This window comes from Hibiscus syriacus, unplaced genomic scaffold (assembly GCF_006381635.1).
Source record: "Hibiscus syriacus cultivar Baekdansim isolate YM2019G1 unplaced genomic scaffold, ASM638163v2 tig00110597_pilon, whole genome shotgun sequence".
Lineage (NCBI taxonomy): Eukaryota > Viridiplantae > Streptophyta > Magnoliopsida > Malvales > Malvaceae > Hibiscus > Hibiscus syriacus.
In genome coordinates this window covers 2,167,175-2,193,746 of record NW_024062795.1, presented here as the reverse complement: position 1 = coordinate 2,193,746, position 26,572 = coordinate 2,167,175, and the positions used below count along the sequence as shown (strand labels likewise).

The following is a 26,572-nucleotide window of genomic DNA, read 5'->3' as shown; positions in this document are numbered from 1 at the left end:
GATTCCCGCCAGACGACAGGTGAAGACGCCGAGAGATCCACCTTGGCATTCCTATGCAGAAGACGCCGAGAGATCCCACTCCGAGAGATCCCAATTGCTTGAAGACGCCGAGCATTCCCATCAGACGACAGGTGAAGACGCCGAGAGATCCACCTTGGCATTCCTTGTAGCATGCAGAAGACGCCGAGATATCCCACAGGCCAATTACTTGAAGACGCCGAGCATTCCCATAGTGTCATAATCGAAAGACGCCGAGAAAGCAATCATGGAAAAATTAACCCTAAAAACACCGAGATATCCAAAGAACCACATTAAGCACTGTACATTTCACCCCATTTCGGAAAATAATAAATAAACTGATTTTTTTTTGAGAATTAAACAATCACTAAATCATTATTTGGGCAGTTTTACAGTGTAGGCGTAGAGACAGCTAAGATTCATAAAAGCTAGATTTAGTAAACCAAAGGAGGAAAAAGAAGGGGCAAAGCCAAAGGCTATTGTTGTCATTTCCGCCTAACAAAAACTTCGATGTTGCCCTTCTATAAGAAACCCAGAAATCTTTGCGTTTCTTACCAAGTCTTTGCACATCTCTCTCTCCATTCTGCAGATTATAGGGAGAGAAAGATCTGATCTTTCTCTCTCTCTCAAATCTGAAGGGTCAGGCCTTTTAGTTTTCAATTTATATAAATAGAGAGAGATAGAGAGGGAGGGAGGGACAGAGACAGTGTCATATATATATATATATATATATATTTGAGAGTGAGATTCTGAATCATGGGTGTTGCGAAGAAATTTGCTGTTCTTTTGTGCGCGGAGGATTCTGATTATGTGAAGAAGAGGTACGGAGGTTATTTCGGGTTATTTGTTGAAATGCTGGCTGAGGAAGGGGAGATGTGGGATGTTTTTAGGGTGGCTAACGGTGAGTTCCCCGATGATGATGAGATCGGCGATTTCGACGGCTTTGTTATAACCGGGAGTTGTAATGATGCTCATGGGAATGACGTTTGGATCTGTAGGTTGGTTTCTCTTTTGAAGAAATTGGATTCCTTGAAGAAAAAAGTCCTCGGGATTTGCTTCGGTCACCAGGTAAATTTATTTTTATTCCTTTTTGATACATTAATTTTTACCACTGCTATGGTGATTTTAAGTATAATCTTCAATCCAGACTCTTAGATGGCATTTGGTTAGTGTTAAATAAAAAAAAAATGAGGATGAGACGAAGAAAAATAACGCATTGATTGTATATCATGTGTTCAATAAAACGTGACTGAGAATCTCAGTTAATGGTCACCGTCCCTTGTTCTGGCTTGTTGTGCCTGGTCCAGAGTGCACGAGTCACAATACCAGGTTCGACGGCTGGTGAACGACAATAAAATTAAGAAAATGCGGCCCCTCTCCCGTACATGAACTTAGAACCGAGTGGTCCATCAACCGTTGCTCGTCTGTCGATTTTGGTGAAAACATTTGCACCCACAATTCCTTCGGATACTCGAAAATATTCGTTGATAATGCGGACAATTCACATGCTTGTTGGACATTCTCAGCTCCTAGTGTCTGTCTTTTATATGTATTAAGACTTTATGATAATATATATTAATAATTATTCTAATATTATTTAAATTTGGTATTTTTTAACAATATCCATTTTTAGAGATGACAACTGTCGGCTAGACAACTTCCTGCATATCTTAAAACATGTGGTTGCCAATTCAGATTGTCTTCCTCTTATATTTTTCAATTGTTTTCTGGGGACCCTTTTGTTCATTCATTGCCTTGCTTGTTGTTCGTTCATTGCCTTGTTTGTCCCATTTTAAAAGAAGAAACAAATACTGAGATTGGAATACACTATTGATTGCCATGTTAAGTTCATGTCACGTGATTGGAATCAGTTGCCTATGCCTTGAAGTATTTCGGTGATTGTTTATTTGGATCAGATTCTTAGCCGCGCACTTGGAGGGAAAACCGGGCGAGCCATCTCAGGTTGGGACATTGGTGCAAGAACCATTCATTTATCATCCTCCTCATCGATGCTTTTCACGTCTCTGCAAATTCCTATCACTCTTTCCATCATCGAGTGCCATCGTGACGAGGTTCGATCCTTTTTCCTTTAATGAAGAAACCGATAAGGTTTATGTTTTATGTTTATAAACATGATTATATGTTAGGTTCGAGAACTTCCACCCAAGGCAGAGATCATAGCATGGTCCGAGAAAACTGGGATCGAGATGTTTAGGTATGGGGATCATATGATGGGCATCCAAGGCCACCCTGAGTACACCAAAGACATTTTGTTTCATCTAATCGATCGACTCATTCAACGCTGTTACATCGAGGTACGTTACATTGACCATTCGATAGGAACCGAGCTAGTTTCATGTATAGATATAATTGATGACGGTTTATTGATTCAAATGCAGGAGTCGTACGGTGATGGGTTGAAGGCGAAGTTGGAGACAGTGGAGCCTCACAAGGATGCGTGGAAGAAACTTTGCACCAGCTTCCTCAAGGGTAGATTATGATGGATGATGTTTGCTTTTATCAATAGTGTTGTTGAAAAATGCGTTAAGAATAAAGAAAAGTAAATAGCAAGTAGAAAGAAAGTTTAGTGAGGTTTTGTGATGGAATAGGCACAGATGCACTGATCATTAAAAACATGGTGGAAAACCTGTGCTTAGGTTGTCTTCTCTTCTACGGGCTTAATAAAAATTTGCTGATTTTTAACGTTTCCATATTTCCCCGTCACTTGATCAAACTCAGATTTAAAGAATCTTTATCAAATCTAAAATCTAACTCAATTTTGAGATAAAAAATCTGTATCCGATCTTAAATTAGATATTACTATATATATATAAATTTCATTTTTGTTAAATAAAAGGGTAAATTATACCGTTCCTCATTGAACTATACTTTCTCTCCTATTTTCTTCATCCAACTTTTAATTTTTTTTAATTTGCTCACTAAATTTTACAAATTAAATCATTTTATTCCCTCTCCTGTTATCTAGCGTTTTGATGACATGATATTTTTTAATTTTTAATATAAAATAATTAAGAAAATAACACAAAATTGAAGGTGACCCGATGCCACCGTCGACCACCGTAGATAGTGGTCGTTCGGTCTCAAATTTTGGGTCATTTTGTATTGACACCGTGAGTCCGAATCTGTCCTTTATTTTGTTGGAACTTGCTTCGAAGTCCACAAATTTGAGAATAAAAGTGAAGAAGTCGAAAAGTTTCAATCTAGTTTCACAGGTTTTAAGACATTTTTCAGTGAAACCACTAGATTCGGATTCAGATGATCGAAATGAACAGACCCATAAAATTTGGTACCGAACGACCATTATCAACGATAGTGGACGATGACCAAAATGAAAATAGCATGATGGCTGGCAGCTGCAACCTGTTGCAAGGTAGATAGAAAATGGGGGAAGAAAAAAGAAAAAAAAATAAAGAAATGAGGAAGAAAAAAAAGATTTCATAATGAATTCGAAACAACGTCGTTTTAGTGAATATTTGAGTTTTTAAAACGACATCATTTTGATATTTATACTATTTTTTGTGTTATGTCATAACATCATTAAATAGTTAATAGTAGAATGAGCAAAATAATTTAATCTATAAAATTCAGTAAGCACATTAGAAAAGTTTTAAGTGATAAAATAAGAGAGAGATAGTATAATTCAACGAGAAACGATGTAATTTACTCTAAATAAAATTGAAATATAACTAGAAAACATAAAAGAATATTATTAACATATGCTTAATTGGATTAAGAATTCTTCACTATAAATCCATTCAGTCAATTTTTTTTAAGAAAACCTCGATCTTGAGTCAAAACGAAATCTCATATAAACGGACATGTAGTTAAAAAGGCTTAATATATATTTCCCCCCTCTACTGTGTTCAAAATTTCAAAAAATTTCTGTCATTTTACTCCATTTTTTTTGTTTAAAAAAGAAATGTGGCTTAATAATCAGAAAGTACAAGTTAATTTTTAAAAATATATATATATAATTAAAAAAATAAAAATGCAGAAACTCCTAGAAAATATAAAAAATTGTTTTAAAAATAAAAGTATTTATTATGTTTATTAGTATTTAAAAAAAAAATAAAATTATACTTTCTCAAATTGTGAAATTTATCTCAGAGAAGATTTGGGCTATAAACATAATTACAACCAGTAAGTCACCATCAAATTTCAATTTGCAATTGATTTGATTCACACCACCATTTACTAAAAAAGTAAAAATAAAAGGATGCCAGTCGCGTTTCAATAACGATATCAAGGTTCAACAATTGACCTTAAATAGTATCAACTGATTATTCATAAGTGATAATAATGGAGTTCAGCTTCATTATCCATCCACCGGGAAAAAACATAAAAAATCCTAGTCCAATGGCACGACAAGAAATGGTGAATAAGCTTTTTAGGCACCCAACACGGACCCTGAGTTCTTCCTGCACTCGGCCAACATGTCCATGTAGAATTGACACTTGCTGATTTCGTTTCCATAGCTGTTCAAGCACTACAAGTAACACAAGATTATAAGGACATCAGTATGTCGTTATCGCTACACTCTTGAATAGAATTTCAAGATCATGCATCCTAACATGATGAATCAGCACCGGTGGCATCTACATTAGTGTAAAACACTAAAACCATGACTTAACCACTTAATTTTAAAACTTGAACCATATGTGATTCATTCCAAATCAAGAAAAGACATTAGGAAAATTGTCATTACAGGAAACACAACTAATCTACTAGAATATGGGAATTGTTCTTTTGAGTTTTGATTCAAATTTCCCGTCCGACACAGCATGCAAAATTTACCAACCAATATCATGCATACTACCATGATGAATCAGTAATGACGGCATCTACCACTAATGTAGAACTTGTAACTAAAATGATGATTTAACTACTTTCTAAAAAACTGAGACAATAGTACTTGATATTAGGCCAGCCGACAAAGAAACCTAGCAGGTTATGGGGATCACGCATTTAATTTGAGGTTCTAGTCAACCATAGCATGCAAAACTTATAAACATTTTAGCAAGCTACTAAACTATCAAGTAATCAAATATCAGAGAGTGAAGTTCACATACGTCTTGGAATGCCTTGGTGTGGATGCTGCATGCATCAGAGCCAGAAAAGCTATTGGCGGCGGATACTGGTGCGGGGACAGCTGCAGCCTCAGAAACAACAGTTTCATGTTGTATAGTACGAGGACCCATCACAGCATCCACAGCCCTGTGAGCCACAGCACTTCCAGTTCCAAAAGCCATACCTGTAACACGGAGATAAAGAAGGAAAAAATTAAGAAATATCAGGGTAAGGAATAATCATAAACCAACCAGAGACATAAATAATAAGTTCACCATCTCAGAAGGATCTATTCACATACCCTGAGCTATGGTTGAGCCTATTCCTCCGAGCATGGATCCACCTCCACTCTGAGCAGGAGCCGGGGGAGGAGCATGATGAGCTGCAACAATAAGAATTAAATGCAATTAAACATAGTGATCAGTTAAACAGTTAACTACTACTAACTACTTATCTTAAGGGGAAAAAACAATGTTAATATATCGATATAACCATAATAAAAATATAAAGACCCAAATCACCTGGTTGAGGTGGTGGGCTGCGAGCAGGAGCTGGGCGAGGGGTAGGGCGAGAAGCAGATCTTCCTGTAAAACAATAAGAACAAATAAAACACCCCAAAAATTGAAATGAAAAAGCTGCTCTAAACAAAATACAAAATTCATACATCGAAGTGTTCCAAGAACAAGTGGAAATCTAACAATTTACAACTAGACAAGCACAAAGAAAGAAATTCTTCGAATAACCAATATTAAAGCAAAACCCAGAATAAAACTAATCACACAATAAACTTTAATCGAGGAACAAAGACTAACTAACCCAAGAAATCAGATTAAATTAGATGTGGGTCATACATAACTAAACACAAAGAAAACGAAGTAAAAGACGCAATAAATAAATTTTGGAAATTGTAGATCTGAAATGAAAGGAAGGAGATTAGATGAGAAAAACTAACCAGAGCTTCGGCGAGGCATGTTGGATGTTGGAGAATTGATGAAGCGGCGACTAATCTCTAGGAAATTTCTGGAGGTAGGGTTTTAAGGCTTAGAATCCCAATAAATAATGAAACTCGTAAATGGCAATTTATAAATCTGAGACATGAAGATTGAAAAGGTGGTGTTGGTGTTTATCAAAAACGTGGCAGACCGGGATTGGATATGTTAACTACTAATTTATAGCAAATAGTAATTACTACTAATTATTTGTAAAAACAATAATACCTATTTAATTAATTAAAATCTCCAAATCTGTTTCCTTCCCAAGTAAACACAATGCATTTAACAAAAAAATTTGAAAAGAAAAAAACATTTTATTTCTCCTCCAAAACCCTAGGATTCATAAAAGAAATTCTTCATATTTAAATATCTGATTTTGCATCCATCGATTAATCATTGAAAGTTAATGGCTGAAGAAGCAGTATCGACGCAGCCTCAATCATCGGTGGCTCCATTGGGATCTTCCGTTATACCGATAGTGAACAAGTTACAGGACATCTTCGCTCAGCTTGGTAGTCAGTCCAGCATAGAGTTGCCGCAGGTGGCGGTGGTCGGAAGCCAGAGTAGTGGTAAGTCCAGCGTGCTTGAGTCTCTCGTGGGCCGCGACTTCCTGCCTCGTGGTTCTGATATCTGCACGCGCCGTCCGCTAGTCCTTCAGCTCGTCCAGATCAAGCGTAAGCCTGATGGTTCTGAGGAGGAGTATGGCGAGTTTCTTCACTTGCCTGGAAAGCGCTTCTATGACTTCTCGGAGATTCGAAGGGAGATTCAGGTTCTGTATTGCTTGCTTTTTATGATTGAGAATTATGTAGTTAGGCATTTTTATTCTTCAATTAAAAAAAACTGTTAGGCGTTTGTGAATTTTCCCTTGCTGACTTGTTGCTTAAGCACGATGAACATTATTAGATAAATTTTAAAGCGCGAAAGATATTTGCCATATAAACGTGACACAATTAAGAGACAGGAGCAGCTGGGACGATGAGTTGTGATTGGGGAAACTGGAAGCTTGTAGAAAGGAGAGTAATTAGGCTTTAGGCGAAATTTATATTGAAATGTCCTTCAGCTAAATAAATCTCATCTGATTGCAGGCTGAGACAGATAGGGAGGTTGGAGGAAACAAAGGTGTATCCGACAAGCAGATTCGACTTAAGATTTTCTCCCCTAATGTTCTTGATATCACTCTTGTGGATTTGCCTGGAATCACAAAAGTTCCTGTTGGCGACCAACCCTCTGACATTGAAGCTCGAATTAGAACCATGATCATGTCATACATTAAACAGCCAAGCTGTCTGATTCTGGCTGTTACTCCGGCAAATTCAGATTTAGCAAACTCTGATGCTCTACAGCTTGCAGGAAATGCCGATCCTGATGGTACTTCTACTAGTAAAACCCACTTCTGCTTGAGCTCCTGTTGTTGTTTATTTAATTAAATAACTTTGATAATTTTCTTCTTGCAGGTTGTAGAACCATTGGGGTTATTACAAAGGTGCATCTTTTGACATGAAAATCTCATTTCAAATTTTAGCATTGCCTATACACAAGTTATTTTAAATTTCTGACTAGTTTTGGCTTATTTGCAATTTTGCATATGAATCAGTTGGATATAATGGACCGAGGTACTGATGCTCGTAACTTGCTGCTTGGAAAAGTGATTCCCCTTCGACTTGGTTACATAGGTGTTGTGAATCGTAGTCAGGAGGTAAGAGTGTAACCTTACAGAATTGAAGATACTATTTGTATTCTCTTACTCATTTTAAGCAAATCATTACTCAGTACCTTGTTAATGGGATGATGTATCATTTTTATGGTTATTTTTCTTAAATATTTTTGCTGTAGTAACTATTTCGAGATGCTCTAGTGGCATTTTGGCCTTTCTTCATGATTGTCCTATGAGACATAGAGTAATCTTTTCATGCTATTTTACTAGATGAGATTGTCCTTCCCATTTGCACTTCCTGCCATCTGTTTTGCATGGTTAGAAATGATCATAGGTTTCTTCTTGTTGACTTCTTTTTTAATGGTCAGCCATATTTTAGCAATTAGTCGTACAATGTATGCAAGAGCACTGATATAGGATGGGTACTACTGCCTGAAAAACCTTTTTTTCACCTCCAAAATAGCAATTAAAATGAATTATTGTTCAGTAAATTATCATTGTTTTTATTCTAGAAGACTTTATTTTTTCTATTTTAAATCATATACCGCTTATCAGGTAGCTTGCTTTCCTATGGTTCTGATAGTTTGATTGCATATCTAAACAGGATATTTTCATGAACCGGAGTATCAAGGATGCCCTTGTTGCAGAGGAAAAGTTCTTCCGGAGTCGTCCAGTATGGATGCACCAACCTTTAGCAATTGTTCATGGTTTGATACAGTTTCCATCATCAATTTACTTATTTCTTTTTTCTATAGGTTTATAATGATCTTGCTGATCGCTGTGGTGTGACTCAGCTGGCAAAGAAGTTGAACCAGGTAAAATTTTTGGAACATGAAGTTTCTGAAACTTTATGGAATATAAATCTCAGTTTTGAATATCCATGCTTTGTAATGCTTGTGTGTTCTGTTACTATTACTTATCCTATTAATACTCTTTCTTCAAGCTAGGCATTTGGTGAAACCAATGGTAAACTTGCATGTCTACTCTATCTAGACTGTAGACTTTAGAGTTATTCTTGAGGCTGAGTCATATCTGGAGCATTCCTACTTTCCTATGTTCTTTGACCTGAATCAAGCACCTTGATGCTTATAAGATCTGTTAAGGTTTTATGCTAGTTGGGGACCTTTTTTTGCAATTCTAGTTCAGCCTTGTGACCCAGTTGTGCAAGACTAGAGACGTATAACTTGGATAGGGCGAATGTATCTATTTCTTTTATCTCATTGTTGAGTCTTTCTATGCTGCTTCCAATGTAGATTTTAGTGCAACATATCAAGACAATACTTCCTGGACTGAAATCACACATTAGTTCCGCACTGGTGTCTCTGGCAAAGGAGCATGCAAGCTATGGAGAAATCACAGAATCAAAGGCATGCATCTCTATTTTTCTACCACAATCTTGGTTTAGAAAAGTATCTGAAATTATTTTCTTATGACGATTATGATTTTAAAATCTGTAGGCTGGTCAGGGAGCTCTTCTTCTGAATATTCTTTCAAAGTACTGTGAAGGTAAATATTTTGCTTGGCTGTCAAATCTTCTTATTAATATTCTTAAACACTTAATGTATACATTCTAGTATATTGGTACTGATGCCATAAATCAATTCTTCGTTTGAAACAGCGTTCTCATCAATGGTAGAGGGGAAAAACGAAGAAATGTCTACATATGAGCTGTCTGGTGGAGCAAGGATTCACTATATTTTCCAATCAATCTTTGTTAAGAGCTTAGAGGTGTGTAGACTGAGATTTGTGCCTTGAATATTTTTCACTCTTAGGTATTCGTAGTTAGCTGGATTTGTTTTCCAATTCCATGTTAGGGGTTTGTTTTGTTTTTATACATCTCTTTATCATTAGGGTGTTCCATCACGTCATTGTACAAGAGTTGGTCCTTAATTACTATTTACATTTTTTTATAGGAATAGAGGCCTCATTAAAAAACCCCTTCATGATCAATGGAACTTGAAGATAGTTCCTTAATCAGCGGAAGGAGGAAAAGAGTGCCCTAGGAATTCATTAACATCAAATAATTACATAGTAATACAAGGTCTAATCTCCCTAAAGAGATAGAAAACCAAAAAAAAAACAACCCTTAACAGAACATAATTATCAACCAATGCCAGCCTTAACTAGGACGTCCGTCTCTATATTGGTTGTCCTATTAACCCATCTAATAAGACCTTCACAAACACTAAGCTTTTGAATAATGTCTTTAACAATTTGAACATAAACGACAGGACATAAAACAACATCCTTAACCCAGCCAACAACCACCCTACTGTCACTCTCGATAATCAACCGATCCTTAAACCTATGACAAATAGATTCATAAAAATCTAAACCCTTTAGGATAGCTTTCAATTCCATCAAAGTTGGAGGCCCCGGACCAGCAGCCTCTTTGAAGGAGCCAAGAATCGAACCAGACATGTCTTTTAGAACACCACCTAAACCACTCCTCTTCCAATCACTAGAAATAGCCTCATCCACATTAAGTTTAATAAAGCCCTTTGGAGGAGGGGACCAAGGAAACATAGTTGAAATCCGATTAGAATGGGACGAACAAGAATCCCCTAACGAAGGGTCAGCAATAAGAGCATCCTTGGAGATAGAAATATGAGTTTCCTTAGCTAAAAACCATGAAGCAAGCATGAACCTTGCTAGAAAGAAAATTTCTGCTCGATCTAGCTTCCCTCCTTCGAACACTATAGAATTCCTAGTTTTCCATATTGTCCATAAAACCACTCCAGGGATAATTGACCAAATTAGAGAGTTGGTCTTCAAGTCAGCCCATGCTAGTAGGAATCTTTTAGCATCTTCATGAAAAACAGACTGCAAATTCCTGTAGCCCATGAATTTAGTCCATATTGGCCAAACAACCGAACATGAAAAGAATAAATGAGATGGTGACTCTTCTATTAGCTTACAAGAAGGACATAAAGTATCATTTATGCCCTAAACACCTCTCTTAACCAGAGCTGTCTTCACTGCCAGCTTCTTTAAGATCACTTGCCAAAGAAAAATCTCCACTCTTGGAGACAGCAAGCCCCTCCAAACAATAGTCTTCCAAAAATTAGCTTCCTCCGAATCAGAAGTACCCGAATAAGATAGATTAGCACATGATTTAACAGAGAAAACCCTGTCTCCAGTACCCTTCCAAAACAGTCCATCAACAGAATAAGATAGAAGTACCCGAATAAGAAGCGTGGACTCATCGGAGGAGAAGAATTCCGAGAGGTGTTATGAGGAAGAAGACAGTCAATTATTGTGTATGGGGATCAAAGCTGAAGGTAGCAACTTGTCGGGTGAGGATGAGGAGGAAAGGAACATAGGGGAGGAAATAATTATGGGTCTGAGGAATAATGTTGCTGGTCAGGGGAAGGTTCAAATGCAAATCGAGGAAGCGGTGGAACATGAGGAAGTGCTGGAAGCGATGGAACATGAGGTAGGGTTGGATCACGTGCTGAGAGAGGCAGAAGATGACAACAGGAAATTTGGTAAGACTGCACGTGTTAATGAGGAGATGAAGGATAATTTAATAGATTTGAGGTGGAGGATGTGATTAATATGGGCCTTACAAATAATTGTGCTATCATAATATCTAAGGGAGAGGAAGTCCAACAGGATGGGGTTGTGGTTGAACGGGTGATTGGAAAACCCAAATCAGGGATAGTATGTGAGGATTTGGACCAGAGTCTTGGCTTGTCAACACAATTGAGGGACGTTTCTTTCTCGCTCAATTCCAGGCAGAACCAGAGAGCTAAGGAGGGTATTAACAATAAATATAGCTCTCTCCAAATAATTGAAGAGAAATATTCGGCTCCCCGTAGGAAGACTAAACTCTGCCGAAGCAAGATTAATCAGAAGAAGGTGCATCGCGAGGAAGAATGGACTGAACTTGAAGGCTCACAAGTATTTTTGATTTCAGAAAACTATAGCAGTGGAAGAATTGGAAGTTTCAGGTGATTCGCATTTGATTATTGAATGAAGTTGGAGGCTCGGATGGTCTCCGATGACAAGACGAGCAATAAGTGGTAGAAAGGCGGATAGAGTGATTTTGAAGCTAGATTTTTTTACTCTTATACTGTGGAAGCTCATGGCTTTTGTGTTAGAATTTGGCTTTTTTGGAATGAGTCAGTTGATATTGAGGCTGGCAAGATGATGGATTCTTTCATAGTATCTACAGATCCAGGCCCTCCAACTTTGCTGGAGCTTTTTCCTAGGTCTTGTAATATGGAGGTAGACAAGTTAGTTAAGGAGGGGATTGGTTGATTGTTTCAGGCATTTGGTTGTACTGTTTTCTGTTGTATTCCAGGAAATGTTTAGCCGTTAAGTCTTCATTGTTGTTGCTAAATTGGTTAACAGCTCAGCCAAAATTTATACTGTGTTAGTAGCTTAGTTGGTTTAGGCTGAGCTAGTTCTATTGTATAGGGTTGTCTTCGGTTCTTTTTTGGTTTTTTGGTTATGTTGGGGGTGTTTATCTGGTTGTATCTTATGTAATTTCTTTTGGTTAATGAAATCTTTAGGCACTCTTTTCCTCCTTCCGCTGATTAAGGAGCTTCTCTACAAGCTCCTTTAATCAAGAAGGGGGTTTTTAACGAGGCCTTCAATTCCTATAAAAAAATCCGAAATAACAGCCATCAAATTTGTCCATTGCTCAAATTCCCAGTCATTCAACTCCCTTCTCAACTGAATGTTCCAAAACCAGTCCCACGAGCTGTATTCCCCAAACTGAAATAATTTTCCAGTTTTGTTCACTGCAATAGAGAAAAGTCTAGGGAACACGACCATTAAAGGATGCTCCAATGCCCAATTGTCTTGCCAAAACCGAATATTCCTCCCATTACCAATTTTATAGCTATATTTGCTTCTGATTATACAGCCCATCGAGTCAGCTTTAAAATGATTACTCACCATAGATCTCCATATCCAAGATTATTTACATCATTGTACAATATTATTGTTCATTAATTACTATATTCTGTAATTAGCATTTCTTTGGGCTCTGTGATGTGTGCATTTCACTCGGTAATGACATACTCTTTTTAGGGACAGGATTTAAAAAATCGACAACCTTACAAAAATAAATGGTTATCTGATTTCTTGATATTAATAAGATTATTTTCTCACCTTCCCTCTTTTCTGGTACTAGAATAAAACCTTCATACCTCTTGCGTATCTATGCTGCTTCATTTATAGCACAAACATCAGCAAGAGTCGTACATTGCAACTCTAGAAATTGTTGATAGATAGACATGCTCTATACAATTGCTTTTTATGTACATAGTTCTTCGTGGTGCTGATTTTGAGTTTTTTGTTAACTGATTTGTTTCACAGGAGGTTGATCCTTGTGAAGACTTGAGTGATGATGACATTCGAACTGCCATTCAGAATGCAACTGGTCCTCGATCTTCACTATTTGTGCCAGAAGTAGGTTCAAGTGGCTTCTAATTTAATTCGTTAATCTATGATTTTTTTTAAATACAAACCTTGATAGTTGTTTTTCAATATATTATTTTGAATTACTTTATATTTAGCCTAGTGTTGCAATTCAACCTTTATGTGTAGGTCCCATTTGAAGTACTTGTTCGAAGGCAGATAGCACGTCTACTAGATCCAAGCCTTCAATGTGCCAGGTTCATATATGATGAGTTAATAAAGGTGATTTTATCTTCCAGACTGTCATTGTAGTTTCAAATCTCTATCATTGGCAATCTAAGATTTCTAATAGAATTGTTCTCTTTCTAGATAAACTATCGCTGTATGGTGAATGAACTGCAGCGGTTTCCTGTTCTGAGAAAGCATATGGACCAAGTGATTGGGAATTTTCTTCGAGAAGGCCTTGAGCCATCTGAGACAATGATAGGTCATATTATTGAAATGGAGGTATGCCTGTGCTATTGGGAATTTTATAGTATTATTTTATATTTTGATTCTTAATTCTATTACAAAATATAAACTTGATACTGTGGATGTGCAAAACATTTATGTGCCATTTTTGACATATGCCATTTTTTTGCAGATGGATTACATAAATACTTCACACCCGAATTTTATTGGTGGGAGCAAGGCCGTAGAGCTTGCCAATCAGCAGATCAGGAATTCCAGGGTTGCTTTGCCTATATCTAGATCAAAGGTAGATCTACACCGCTAGTCATTTCTCGGGTACTATTGCTACTATTAATCTTAAATTCTCTTGATTTTCATTCTTTTTTGTTTCTTTGACTTAATCAGGATGGATTAGAGACGGATAAAGTACCTAATTCTGAAAGAAGTGTTAAATCTCGGGCTATTCTTGCTAGACAAGTTAATGGAATTGTGGCTGATCAGGCATGGAAATTGTGTTTCTGCTGCCTTATATATGCTTCCCTTCCCTTCCCTGCCATTCCCTTTTGCTTTTCCAACCTTTTTCTCCTTCATCCGTCAGTTATTGATGATAAATAACCTGAAACATTTTACTCCTTTTGAGTGCAGGGAGTCCGTCCTGTTGCAGATGTTGAAAAAGTCCCTTCTACTGGTACCTCTATTTTGGCTGTCATTTTGAATTCTTATATATGATATTATGATGTTCTATTTGTGATCGTTGTCTAATAAGAAGGCCAATATTGATGGTTTTCCCCCTACCCCCTTTTCTTTTGTCTAGGGGATTTCTGATCTGAATTTTTAGGATTTTGATAGCACTCACCGTGTTTTGATGTAATTATCAAGCAGCATAACATTAAAACGTTTATTACATGTTTGGTATATCAGGTACAAGTGGTTCGACTTGGGGCATTTCATCAATATTTGGTGGCAGTGATAACCGTTCATCAGTGAAAGAGAGCTTAACAAACAAGCAACACGGTGAACCTGTTCATGACATGGAGCAGGCTTTGTCCATGATCCATTTGAGAGAGGTGCATAAACATCAGATAATCCCACAAAGTTCCAGTGCTAAATTAAAAAAATATATATGAGTATTCATTCTTGACAAGCATTTTTTTTGTCTCAGCCCCCGTCTGTCTTGAGGCCTTCAGAAGACCGTTCAGAAACTGAAGCTATTGAAATTGCTATCACTAAATTGCTCTTAAAATCATACTACGATATTGTTAGAAAGAATATAGAGGACTCTGTGCCTAAAGCAATTATGCACTTCTTGGTAAGTTTTAAACCAAGTAGGTTTTCTGATTAAGTTTCCTTTTGCCTTTTGTTGTTTTATCTATGTTCACATCACAGGTCTTGAAATTCTGAAAACCATTGTCTAGTTAGGAAATTGTAGATCTTTCAAGGCAAGTTAATTTCCTTTTTTCACCTTATATAAGTCTATTAACTGCGTGGATTGACCTAAACAATATTTGGCGCCTCATCAATTTCCATCCTCCTCAAGTTTAATATGGAGAGAAGCTTGCATCATGAACCCTGAACAAGGTTCTTTTCTTTTTGTGGGCTGTTTATGTGTTATAGTTCTGGTAGAACAGGCGTAAATTTCATGATTGTTGTATCCCGTTTTTCTTGTACATGTAGAACACGGAGCTTCCGGTCCGAAAGTTTAATCGAGATTTAAGTGGTTATTTTTTCTGTATATATTTCATTTATTGAAATCTGAAACTGGTGCAAGGCTTGTACAGTTGTAAGTACAACTGTACAAGCCTTGTATTCCTAGTTCTTACCCATATTCCGTGGTCAAGTATTGCTTTGTTAAGCGGCAACAATATATATGAATATTGATATGTTTGTTGATAATATCCATATCCAGGTAAACCATACAAAACGAGAACTTCACAATGTCTTTATCAAAAAGCTTTACAGGTGATGCAGAGCTCTGTGCTAATTGACTTGATTTAAATTATTTGTACTTTTTGACTATTGCACACTGTGGAGCATTCTGTACGCCTTTTATGACCCAAAAACAGAGAGAACCTGTTTGAAGAAATGTTACAGGAACCTGATGAGATTGCTTCTAAGAGAAAACGTACCCGAGAAACACTCCGAGTTCTTCAACAGGCATTCAGGGTGCGTTCTCTTTACTGCTTGTCATCATATCATAATCTCTACAGTGATCACAAGTTTTCCATCTGTTTGTCAAAAGAACAAATGAAAAATGTCTTTTTCTATGTCTACATGCATGTCAATACGTCATCAATCACCTGACGAATTCGCTTAATTTCAACGTTAAGTGCATGCAGCAATGTCTATCGGCTTTGTTTTTTTATACTTTTTTAAAATTCCTTTTGGATAGACATTGGACGAATTGCCATTGGAAGCTGAAGCAGTTGAGAGGGGTGGATACAGTTTGGATTCTGATCCAACAGGGCTGCCGAAGATCCATGGACTACCAACATCCTCAATTTATTCCACTAGTGGTTCAAATGATTCCTATATGGCTTCTCCTAAAAACCCAAAGTTTCGCAAGTCATCTCACTCCGGTGAACTATCGACACACTCGTACGCTAATACCGATTCAAATGGAAACGGACGTAGTTACATGCCGGGCCTCTATCCGACCGTTGATTTCTAAGATGAATGGATAGGTAAGCTTGCATTTGAGTTCAAGTTTTCATCAAATCTGGAGGCATTATATTCATTTGATTGCTCAATCTAGTTTCTCCCCCGAATTCTTTGAAATCCCTCCGATCGAAGTCGGTGAATCGTTGTGTTGGTTTTATCTTCCATCATTATATGTCTGCAAGTCGGCTATCATAATTTAGTGTCATAATTGCATTGTTTATAGGTCCAGAAAGAACAATGGGTGTGAGAACCCTGTTTTTGGCGGTGTCAAAAACAATAGTTTTACGTCTAACTATTCTTTTTGCAATCCTTATTTTTATTTTATTATCATATTTGTTGATATGAGCAAGGAGTAACTTTCAAGCACTACTTACTGAATTCATAATTATTTACTTATGAAATATATATAATTTATTTTTGGGATAAATGAAGTTTGCGTGAATATATTATAACGCATTTTCAAATGAAATAAATAAATTAAAAATACTAAACATTAAACTTTATTTATGGTGAGTATTCAATTGGGTTAGTGAAAAAGATTCGAGTTTGTTAAATTTATTAGTACTATTTTATCACTTAAATTTTATTTGAAAATTTTCAGTTGATATGATATTTTGAAATTTTAGTCAAATTGAAGTAAATATATTTGATTAATTTTCTATTTAAATTTAAATATATTTTTTCATAATATTATAACATTGATTGATTTTTTTAATTTAAATGATTTTCTCTAATTATATGTAAACATACACACACACACACACACATATATATATATATATTCATATTTTTTTGTGTAAGTTTGACATGTAATTATTTAATAAATTGAATATTATTTAAAATTATATGATATATTTATAATTTTGTTTAAAAAAAATTATATTTAGAAGATACAATATTGATGAGAGTATAAAGGGATAAAAATATGTTATTAAAGGGATAAATTAAATAAATATAAATTTGAAGAGTTGAATTAGAAAAGAATAATTGTTAAGATAAGAATCGAAATAATATGGTATTCTGTAGCTTTAGAACATGTAATTAAAATTTGATAAAACAAATGAACTTAGAATAAATGAGAAATTAAAGAAATAAGAAAAAAAATATAAAATTAAAGGATTAAATTAAAAATAAATAGAAACTAAAATTATATAAGTATTATAATTGATTGAAAAACATGGGATTCAAATTTTATCAAAATAAATTTAAAACAAAATGAACTTAAAATAGTGTTAGACTTGGTTTATCAGAACATATCCAAGACACAAATGCCATCTTTTCACTTGTTCTTGACGAGGAAGATGTGAGCAGCATTCTAGAAGTTTCAAAAAGAGGGAAAGATCTGCTTAGAGTGATAGGGGATTGTGGAGACGAGTACCGGCGTGCATGAGATTCATTTCAATCAGATCTCGGTGTCTGCTAGAATAACATATGCATGCTTATATCATGTTCATGGTGTTACTTTTCGCGTCTAAGATATAAATTTTATATGAATTGACATGTTTGTGGTATAAAAGGTTTTGATGCTATCCATCTCTTGTTTGTCTAAAATTATTAGAGTATGATGCCAGTCTCCAACTTTCTTATCAATTATTATTTGTTTAATCAAAAAAAAATAAAGAAGAAATTAAAGAAACAAGAAAAACATATAAAATTAAATTTTTAAATTGAAAATAAAGTTTTTTTTAAAAAAATAAATAGGAACTAATTATAATTCATTAAGAAACATGAGATTCAAATTTGATCAAAACTAAATTTAAAACGAAAGAACAGAAGAAACAAAAAAAAATGAACAAAATCGAAAAATAATTGAATTCTTTAGTTAAATATCAAAACCACATTGTTTTAATTTTACTTTATTATAAGAAGCCTGCAAATTGAATCTCGAATCAGATTTGAAATACAAATAAAAAATTATAACTTAAATCCACGACGTACTGATAATGATAATCATGTCAACCAAACTAACATTCAACCAGTTAATAATTTATATAGTTTAACAATTTAATCATTGAATTAATCAATATACTTTATTTATCATTTAAACATTAATCAAGAATAATGTTGTATTAATACAGCTTTAACGATTGAAAGTTTGATTACATAAAAAAGTAATTTGAATTTACTCAAAACTTGAATGTCAGAGACGGCTGTTGTTATATTATAATTCATTTAGTTTTGCATATATATTCTTACAAAATTAGATATCTGAAATACTATTATTAGAAAAAATAAAAGATAAATTTATTCTCAAGTATAAAATGAAACTACTAAAATGAAGGGGTAAGTAAATGAGAGCCGAAGAGAAAAAAGAAATCATTGGTCGGACGGTCATAATTGGTTGGGCAGAGTCAACATACATCCTACCGCAGAGAATAACTTCCTTTTCTGACACATGATGGGTCCCAACCAAGGGGATGAACCCTCTTTACGTCAGCCAATCACCAAATTCTTATCCAAAAAAGAGAGAAAAAAACATATCTGATTTCCTATTAAAAACACACACGCATTGATACCAAACAGAAGAGGCTCGTAAGAGAAAATCCAGACGTATATTATCATTGTCCTTTGTAGTTGTTCTTCAAGAAAGAAGAAAGAACACAATGAATGTAGAAGAAGAGGTGGAGCGACTCAAGGAAGAAATCCAGAGACTTGGCCAGATCCAACCTGATGGTTCTTACAAGGTATCGTTTTTTAATCTTTTCTTATTATATCTCATCTGGGTTTTGGATTTTATGCAAAATTTTGACCATCAAATCTATCCTTTTTTTTATCTGGATCTGGATCTGGGGTGCTTCAACCTCCATTTTGTTTGTCCCATTCTTTCCTCTATAAGCTGATTTAGCGATTTGATAGTCAGACCTGTTTACGATTTTATCACATTGCTTCAATCTGTCCAGTTAGATTCATTCCCTAATGGTTGAACTATTAAAAGAAACAAGGGGAAAAGAATGGTTTGGGAAGGCAAACTTCTGAAACATTTATTAATAATATATGTATAATCAACATTCAAAGTAACATGGTCATCAAGCTTGTTACAAACTTCACTGTTATCGAAATGGTTCCTCGTTTCCTATTGTAGAATTGGTGATAATCTTTGTTCCACTCAATCCATTCTGCAAAACCAATGAAATATACAAATTTCTTTTTGTAGTTTACTAGCTAATCCAATTCTGTTCTTCCATCCGTTGATTTCTTCTGAATTCGAATAAATAAGCATAAAAAATCTTATGGAAAGTATTAATTTTATGTTAATCTCCAACCATGCGTCCTCGGTGGTTAAATGAATGATTCTTATCTCTAGAGGTCTTGGATTCGAGCATAACATCTGTAGGAGTATTTGAACGTTCATTTTCAAATGATTGAGAGTATTTCGATCATATACCAAGTTACAATTACTTTTTTCTAATAAAAAAAAGTCAAAACACCCACATCAATTCACCATCTGCATTGCATTGAGATTTGAAGTTGGATGGTGATTGATACACGTTTACTTTCTTTCCACCCTTAAGAATCTCATAGGCTCTTTCTAAGGGTTACAAATTGACATTGTCTTGGGCATGTTCACATCATCTGACACTGCAATGCCGAAGTTGGATGATTTGGGTTTTTCCACATTTCATTTTTTGACATCTATGTTTGCTACAATCTACTTATTTTTTTCCAGCAAAACTATATATATAATATCTGTTGTTTGATGTGTTCAAGGTCACATTCGGGGTGCTATTTAACGATGATCGATGTGCAAACATCTTCGAAGCACTAGTTGGGACACTAAGAGCAGCAAAGAAACGAAAAGTTGTAACATATGATGGTGAATTATTGCTCCAAGGAGTTCATGACAAAGTGGAAATTACACTCAAAGCTACACCAGCCTAGAGCAGCAAGTAATGCAGTTCTAAATCAAATAAATTGCAATTATGGTTTTGCAGCAAAAGTTTGATGGGTATTCTATGTATTATTTTTTTCAAAGTTAATCGTATTTTAAATCTTGCTTCAGCATAAGTACATGTACTTCCGAATACTCTTTCATAAGATTTCCAGTTTGTGTACACCCAGATTTGTATATATTTTCTTTTGGTTATGTTCAAAGTGTGATGTCTTCATCTATTATTTGCTGATAAAGGCATAAACTGCACATGGGTGGACGACTGTAAGCCAAGGGCGAAGAAATGAAATGAAAATTTTTCAATTGGTAAAAAATGTTAGGTTTGAATGGAAAAATACCCTCATGAAGGGCAAGTGAGGATGAATGCTTGAGGGTGTCTCATAAATGTCAAAGCTTTAGTTTTCGATTTGAAGTTTCAATAAAGGAGAGTGGATACAAGCATATGCTCCAAATTCCAATTATGTTATCTGGACTTGGGCAGAAGAGCACGGGTACTTTAAGAAAAATGAATAGTTCGGATAACAAAGCATTTCATAAGTATAAAAAACATTAAAAGGTATTATAAGATAGACAGGAGCTGACATCTTTCTATTTAGCATAAAATTGAGATACTCGAGAGAGAGAGAGAGAGAGAGAGAGAGAGAGAGAGAGAGAGAGAGAGAGAGAGAGAGAGAGAGAGAGAGAGAGAGAGAGAATATCAATTACCTGAGATGCCAATTTATTCATTGTCTATGTACAGATGAACAAGGTGAGGGTGAACTAAATCTTCACTAGAAGGGATGAGTCATTCTAAGAAATATCAGTATTGATGTTTACTAACACGGGTTACTAATTCTACCTGAAAGCACATCTTCTATACTAAAAACATATCAATGCAGGGTAATTTTTTAGCACAACATAAATATCAAAACTTCAGAGCATAAAATTTATTTTTTAAAAAATAGTTAAATACTTGAAAGAATCCATCATATGAACAACTTGATCAAAAACATCTGCTTATTTTGTTGTACTCCAACCTAAGAGTCTGTTTTCAACTAAAGAGTTCCACGACAATATTTTCAACAGAACAATCTAAGAATGTGCGAATTCTCTACTTTTGGGGGTTTATATGTCAGGCACCTACTATTGCAATAGAATGTTCATTTGAATTGCAATTTGTGAATTGTGAGGATGGATATAAGGCCACTAAGAGCAATAGGATTAGCATGAGCATAGCTTAAAATGAGGCCTTTGTGGGTGAAAATAACAACATAAGAGGTCATGGACCCACATCACCAAGCCAACTGACCATAGTAAACATAAATTCTTATCAGTGGTTATAAAAGAAGCTCAAAACTTGACAGTAGAAGAAGGATATGATAGAAAAAAGTGATCTCCATAAGACATTCACTACAGAAAGAACCTAATTATTGTCCCGATGATCAGGGTTTGCATAGATGGCTAGACTAGTGTACACTGCTTGAAAAATAAAAAGAAGAAAAGCAGTTAAGTAGGGCAACAGCTTCAAGTTTTTCTTCTCCTTTTGTGAAAAACATTAGGTTTAAATGAAAGATTTCAGCGTGATGGACCAGTGAGGATGAATGCTTGTAGGAGGCTTTGAGCCGCCTGGGTTTGATCAGGTGTCCCAGATATAACAACAATCCTGTCACTTGTTCCTATTTGAGGTTCATGCACTATAACCTTGGCACCAGAGATCTGATTGATGTACATAAAAGGAAAAGTTGATGTTGATTTAAGATTAGATATCTCATAGATATTGTATATTGACATCAATAATGGTATCATGGTTAGGAAAGATACTTAGATTTTTTTTGTTCTTTAAATTTGCTAATTCTTTTTTTGCATGCATGATAAACTGATAACCGAAAAGGTGTACCAAGTTAAGTGTGAGCTCTCAAACATATCGAGAGTTTCGAATTTTTTGTTGTTGTAGAATTCAAGGTACATGGCTTGTTTTTAACTGTTGTACATTTGGGAATTTGAACATACTGTTTTTGGTTAAGACTTTAGAATATGTTCTTAAATTGTTGTCATAATGGCATCGGTAATGACTGCATTTTAACTTTGATTGCCCTTTTAGTCTCAAATTCATGTGGTTTGATTTCCGCTTTTCAGGTTGTGCTGTCTTATGTTCTTCTCTAAGTTCTATCAAGAGTTGATTTGCTTAGATGTTGCTTGTATAATTCTTTGTAGAATTAGGAGCAGAACCACTCTAACCAACTAAATACTATTTTTTCAACGATGCCAACAAAATAGTGCATGAATAGTTGAAAAAAAAACTATTACCTCTCTTAAGCGAGCTAGATTGCGACCGTTCTCCCCATAAACAGAGTCGATAACATTCTCTGGAACTCTAATCTCTACAGTTGTGTTTGTTACAATAGCAGATCTGTTTCCACTGCAAACGTGAGAAGAAACTGTCATTACTTCTTTCTTTTTTTATAAGAGGTCATTACTTATGAGAAATTGTCCATAATCCATCCTTCTCTGTATTCTCGGCTCCCAATTTTATTAGGCATCAGATAATACCATTAAGTATAGCAATAGGAGATCAACATCAATCATGAAACCTAACTAATTATTTTTCCAACATACAAATTTTTCATTAAGCTACGAACCTGCCAAGTTCTAGCCCACCTCTAAAAGAAGTCAATCCTCTTCCACTATCTGTGATGCCCCTCAGATTCAATCCAGTAGCCATCTGCAATTAAAATCCGGCTACAGGTAAGTAGAACTATGCAACAATTCAGTTCCAGCACATATGTTATTGTTCATGAGTGAGACCAAGGTACAAAAATGTACACACTCTCATCTAAGAGAATGGAAAGAAGCCTACCTCTGATGTCCACAATCCTGCAGAACGAGGGCGATCTGAGCTGTAGGAATGTCCAAAGGGATTTGTGCTATTCGCTGCCAATGAAGTATGCCGGCTAAGACTATGAGAAAAGCCGCTTGATGTTTGCAACTCAATAGGGGAATTATCCAACAATCTTTCGTAAGGACTAGTCTCGATTAAAACTGAGGAACTGCTTTTTGCTCCGGCAGTTTTCAGCGAGATAGAAAATAGGTTATCTCTTAGTTTACCAGTCACATGATACATAGCATCTTTTACATTCATATAGCCTCCTGAAATCTGTTTTAAAAAAGAAAATACCAAAAATTAAGCAACTCATGCCTTATGAAACACCAGCCACATGATACATAGCATCTTTTGCATTCCTATACCCTCCTGAAATGTCTTTTAAAAAAGAAAAACACCAACAATTATTAATTAAGCAGCTCATGCCTTATGAAACATCAGGTTCATATCGTTTTTCAAAATCTCTCATGATAAAGCATAACAGTAGATTAAGTGAAAATGCGTTTGCACTTGCAACAAGGAAATATAGGTCTTTCCTTGGCCAAAATCAGAATACGTTGGAACAGTGAGGGAACCCGGTAGAATAACTGGTGTCATAACCTGAAATGTTTTTGGGATAATTTATGTTATAAACCGATCATGCTGTCACGATTTCCTTTTAACTCTAACCTCTACAGTATTAGAACCATCTGTTCATATTTCTAGGAGATAATTCTTCAATTGAAATTTTGGAAAACAAAAAATTTAACACTTTTTTGCGAAGATTTCTTAAAAAATAAGAAGCTAGTTTTATATCAGTAAGCCTATGTATAATAATTAACAAAAGGTCCAGCGCACCTGTACCACTTGATCATTTCCACTGACACACTTGGGGAACTGATCAGTTCCCAAAATCCAAATGCTGGTACCAGTCACTTTACGCATTTCAGAAATTGTTGCCCCTCCTTTTCCTAACAGACAACCAACTTGGCTTGAAGGAACTACAAGCCGGGCAGTGACATTTGAACCCTTACCTGAGCCTGAGTCTAGACCTTTTTCAATGGAAGCCTCATAAGCTCTTACAAAAACAAGGACAACAGCCTTTTGTGCTGGAGAATATTGTGATTCCGGGTCCTAAAACATATCAAGTCAATGAGAGCGTTTCAGTGACAGAAATAAAATAACTTTAAGCAAATGTAGAATGTCATAGAAGATCAGAACATGACTGACCTCTGATGCAGTAACAGTAACCAACCGTTCATCACAATCAGTGAATGTAGCTCCAACGGTAACAGAAGCCCCTGTATCACTTTGAAGGGCTTTAATAGTTGCACCACCCTTTCCAATAACACCCCCAACCCTATCATTGAGGCAAAGAATTTTGAAAACCACTTCCTGCAGCAATGTTTTAGTATCCAAAGGAGAGGCATTCTCGAACTCCAAAGACAAAGGATGAAATCTGGTGGCATAATTGGTAGAAACACTGGGTACACTAGGCACCAGGAAACTATGCCGTGAAAGATGATCTACTTCTAAATCAGGTAAATCCTCATGTGAAACCTCAATATGTCTACGAAATGATTCTTGAGGAAGAACACCAATCGATCTGCGCAATCGGTCCTGGTGGACCACCGTCATAGGTCCATGAAAAGTCTCCTGAGGATGTGGCTCCCTAGCTCTGAAGAAACCATCCTCAGGATGAAAGTCAATAGGTCTGTGTAAAGTCCCCGGTTGAACTGGTTCAGTGCTTCTGTTTTCACTTACCCTTGTTTTATTGACAGAAGGACAATCTTGGAGGCGGTATGAGACAGCAACAAGTGCTTTCTTTACAGCTAAAACAGACCCTTCAATCTACAAAATATATAGAGGAACAGGAATGAATATTTCTTTTCATGTCTAACAAAAAGAAAATAGTAATGATGATAAGCAAACGCTTAAGAAAGTGTTATAGTTGGACAATGTTAGTTAGATTGCATCGAGAATTCAACAGATTCCACTTTTGGAATGTTTTCATATTAAGAGCAGTGATTGAGTGCTACTGGTTTAAAGCAATGATTTGTGACTTGACAGAAGAAAAATCCTTATATAATTACCATGATAAGGCTGGAAAATATTACTGTTATCAACACCCTAATAAATAAAATCTGACAAAAAGCACTAATCAACTAATGTATGCTAGGTTTTCAAATATAGAAACTTTGGTAAGATGCCTGAACTAGGAAAATTTAAAATCTAACATTCAGTGTGTGAAGGAAACTCAACATTTTTAGAAGTAATTATGAAGTCAACCAACACCAAACACTTTCTTCCTTCAATCTCTTAAAGGCCCCTTTTCTTAATATTTCTTTTTCTTTTTGGAGGTTAGGGTTTCTTTTGGAATACCCATTTCGGAACTGTTTTTGCTTAGTATAAGTCAACCAACACCAACACCAAGAAATAAAAACCCTAATTAAATAAATAATGCCTTACCTCCACAATCTCCTCTGTAGCACCGGCACATGCCGGTAGCTTATCTGTAAGAATCCTAATTTTGGTCCCAGTATCCTCTCTTATCTTCTCCACTACTTTGCCTCCTTTTCCTATCACGCCCCCTGCTTGCTTAACCTCCGCCAACAACCGACAAGAAACCATCCCCAAGGCTGCTCCATTGCTCTCCGCCGCCACCTCCAGTATCCTCTCAAACACCTTGACCAGCGCTTCCTGCGCCTTGGACACTTCAATTTCCTCAACTCTACTACAGTCACCCTCGTCGTCGCTTCCAAGATTCAGCATAATTTTAGTATCAACAGAATCAGGGCCTATGATTGTAATAACCCGATCCGGACTTTCAACCGGAGCATCCTCAATCCGGATCTTAGTACCGGTAGACTGTTGCAGCTGCTTGATAACACTACCTGATTTTCCAATAATGCCTCCAACACGGGACACGTGGCAAAGGAGACGGAAAATAACGTGGCCGGGAGAAGTATGGAGACTGGTAGACGGATGCTTGGAACGCTTGGAAGGTTTAGAAGAATGGAGGGTATCAGGCATGGCTCGCTTTATTGGTGTAGAGAAGAAGGTGCTGCCCATAGCAAAACTAACCGGCGGAAATCGAAACAAAACGATAAAAAAAAAACTCCAAAAAGCTTTATGGGTTAATTAATTAATCAATTGATTGGTTAATTAACCAATTAATTAATTAATATTTGCATTTTTCTTCTTGTTGTTTTGGGCTGCCTGGAAAGAAGCTTGAAGGAAAATTCAGACAAGGGAGGCGGAGAGAGAAAGGGCTTTGGAGTTTTCCTTCTTTGTAGAATTTGAGGTTAAAACGACGGGTATACGGCTACGGCCGCAGATGATACGTCGTCGTTTTCAAGTGAAATTGTTGGCGGCTGGAATCCGACGGTATGTATGAGTTAGATTTTGTAATGCAGCCCGCCAGCGCGTTTTTTTTATGGGTTAACTTCGTAAGACATCACTGAAATTAATATCTAAGTTTTAAAATAGTCTTTTAAATTTTAAACCATTCAAATTAAGTCTTTAAAATATCTGTATGATATCAGATAATTCTTTGATTAGCCTAATCATCAAATGTTTAGTTTTTATTTTTATTAAATTAAGGCGATTACAAA

General features: G+C 35.8%; 5 protein-coding genes across 7 annotated transcripts; 3 read left to right on the top strand and 2 right to left on the bottom strand.

Moving 5' to 3' along the window:
- The first annotated feature begins 604 nt into the window (after window positions 1-604).
- Window positions 605-2,727, top strand: LOC120134194 (gamma-glutamyl peptidase 5-like). Of its 2 annotated transcripts, XM_039150674.1 has the most exons (6): window positions 605-705; window positions 746-1,086; window positions 1,935-2,090; window positions 2,166-2,333; window positions 2,418-2,527; window positions 2,559-2,727. In XM_039150674.1, the coding sequence occupies exons 2-5, from the start codon at window positions 775-777 to the stop codon at window positions 2,517-2,519; spliced, it is 738 nt and encodes a 245-aa protein (XP_039006605.1). In that variant the 5' UTR covers window positions 605-705; window positions 746-774; the 3' UTR covers window positions 2,520-2,527; window positions 2,559-2,727. The 2 variants fall into 2 exon arrangements, with proteins under 2 accessions (XP_039006605.1, XP_039006604.1); XM_039150673.1 differs by having other exon boundaries at window positions 2,418-2,727.
- A 1,515-nt stretch (window positions 2,728-4,242) lies between these two features.
- On the bottom strand, window positions 4,243-6,193 carry LOC120133945 (uncharacterized protein C6C3.02c-like). Its single transcript, XM_039150433.1, has 5 exons — window positions 6,059-6,193; window positions 5,628-5,690; window positions 5,408-5,488; window positions 5,109-5,290; window positions 4,243-4,525 (listed from the first exon to the last, which is right to left on the bottom strand). The coding sequence occupies exons 1-5, from the start codon at window positions 6,075-6,077 to the stop codon at window positions 4,427-4,429; spliced, it is 444 nt and encodes a 147-aa protein (XP_039006364.1). The 5' UTR covers window positions 6,078-6,193; the 3' UTR covers window positions 4,243-4,426.
- A 156-nt stretch (window positions 6,194-6,349) lies between these two features.
- On the top strand, window positions 6,350-16,490 carry LOC120134672 (dynamin-related protein 3A-like). Of its 2 annotated transcripts, none has more exons than XR_005517179.1 (20): window positions 6,350-6,867; window positions 7,184-7,466; window positions 7,553-7,581; window positions 7,693-7,794; window positions 8,357-8,425; window positions 8,508-8,567; window positions 9,006-9,119; window positions 9,210-9,258; window positions 9,371-9,480; window positions 13,081-13,173; window positions 13,312-13,404; window positions 13,492-13,629; window positions 13,766-13,879; window positions 13,978-14,073; window positions 14,218-14,260; window positions 14,494-14,639; window positions 14,735-14,881; window positions 15,479-15,531; window positions 15,641-15,735; window positions 15,962-16,016. XR_005517179.1 is itself a non-coding variant. In XM_039151114.1 (20 exons), the coding sequence occupies exons 1-20, from the start codon at window positions 6,505-6,507 to the stop codon at window positions 16,238-16,240; spliced, it is 2,481 nt and encodes an 826-aa protein (XP_039007045.1). In that variant the 5' UTR covers window positions 6,357-6,504; the 3' UTR covers window positions 16,241-16,490. The 2 variants fall into 2 exon arrangements, 1 of the variants encoding a protein (XP_039007045.1); XM_039151114.1 differs by having other exon boundaries at window positions 6,357-6,867; window positions 15,636-15,735; window positions 15,962-16,490.
- Window positions 16,491-18,744: 2,254 nt separating this feature from the next.
- On the top strand, window positions 18,745-20,322 carry LOC120134626 (costars family protein). The gene is made up of 2 exons (XM_039151069.1): window positions 18,745-18,914; window positions 19,939-20,322. The coding sequence occupies exons 1-2, from the start codon at window positions 18,834-18,836 to the stop codon at window positions 20,107-20,109; spliced, it is 252 nt and encodes an 83-aa protein (XP_039007000.1). The 5' UTR covers window positions 18,745-18,833; the 3' UTR covers window positions 20,110-20,322.
- A 926-nt stretch (window positions 20,323-21,248) lies between these two features.
- LOC120134625 (KH domain-containing protein HEN4-like) lies at window positions 21,249-26,226 on the bottom strand. The gene is made up of 8 exons (XM_039151068.1): window positions 25,428-26,226; window positions 24,189-24,809; window positions 23,817-24,092; window positions 22,956-23,252; window positions 22,738-22,820; window positions 22,406-22,517; window positions 21,576-21,814; window positions 21,249-21,455 (listed from the first exon to the last, which is right to left on the bottom strand). Exons 1-7 carry the CDS (start codon window positions 26,028-26,030, stop codon window positions 21,674-21,676), a joined length of 2,133 nt encoding a protein of 710 aa, XP_039006999.1. The 5' UTR covers window positions 26,031-26,226; the 3' UTR covers window positions 21,249-21,455; window positions 21,576-21,673.
- Between the last annotated feature and the right edge of the window lie 346 nt (window positions 26,227-26,572).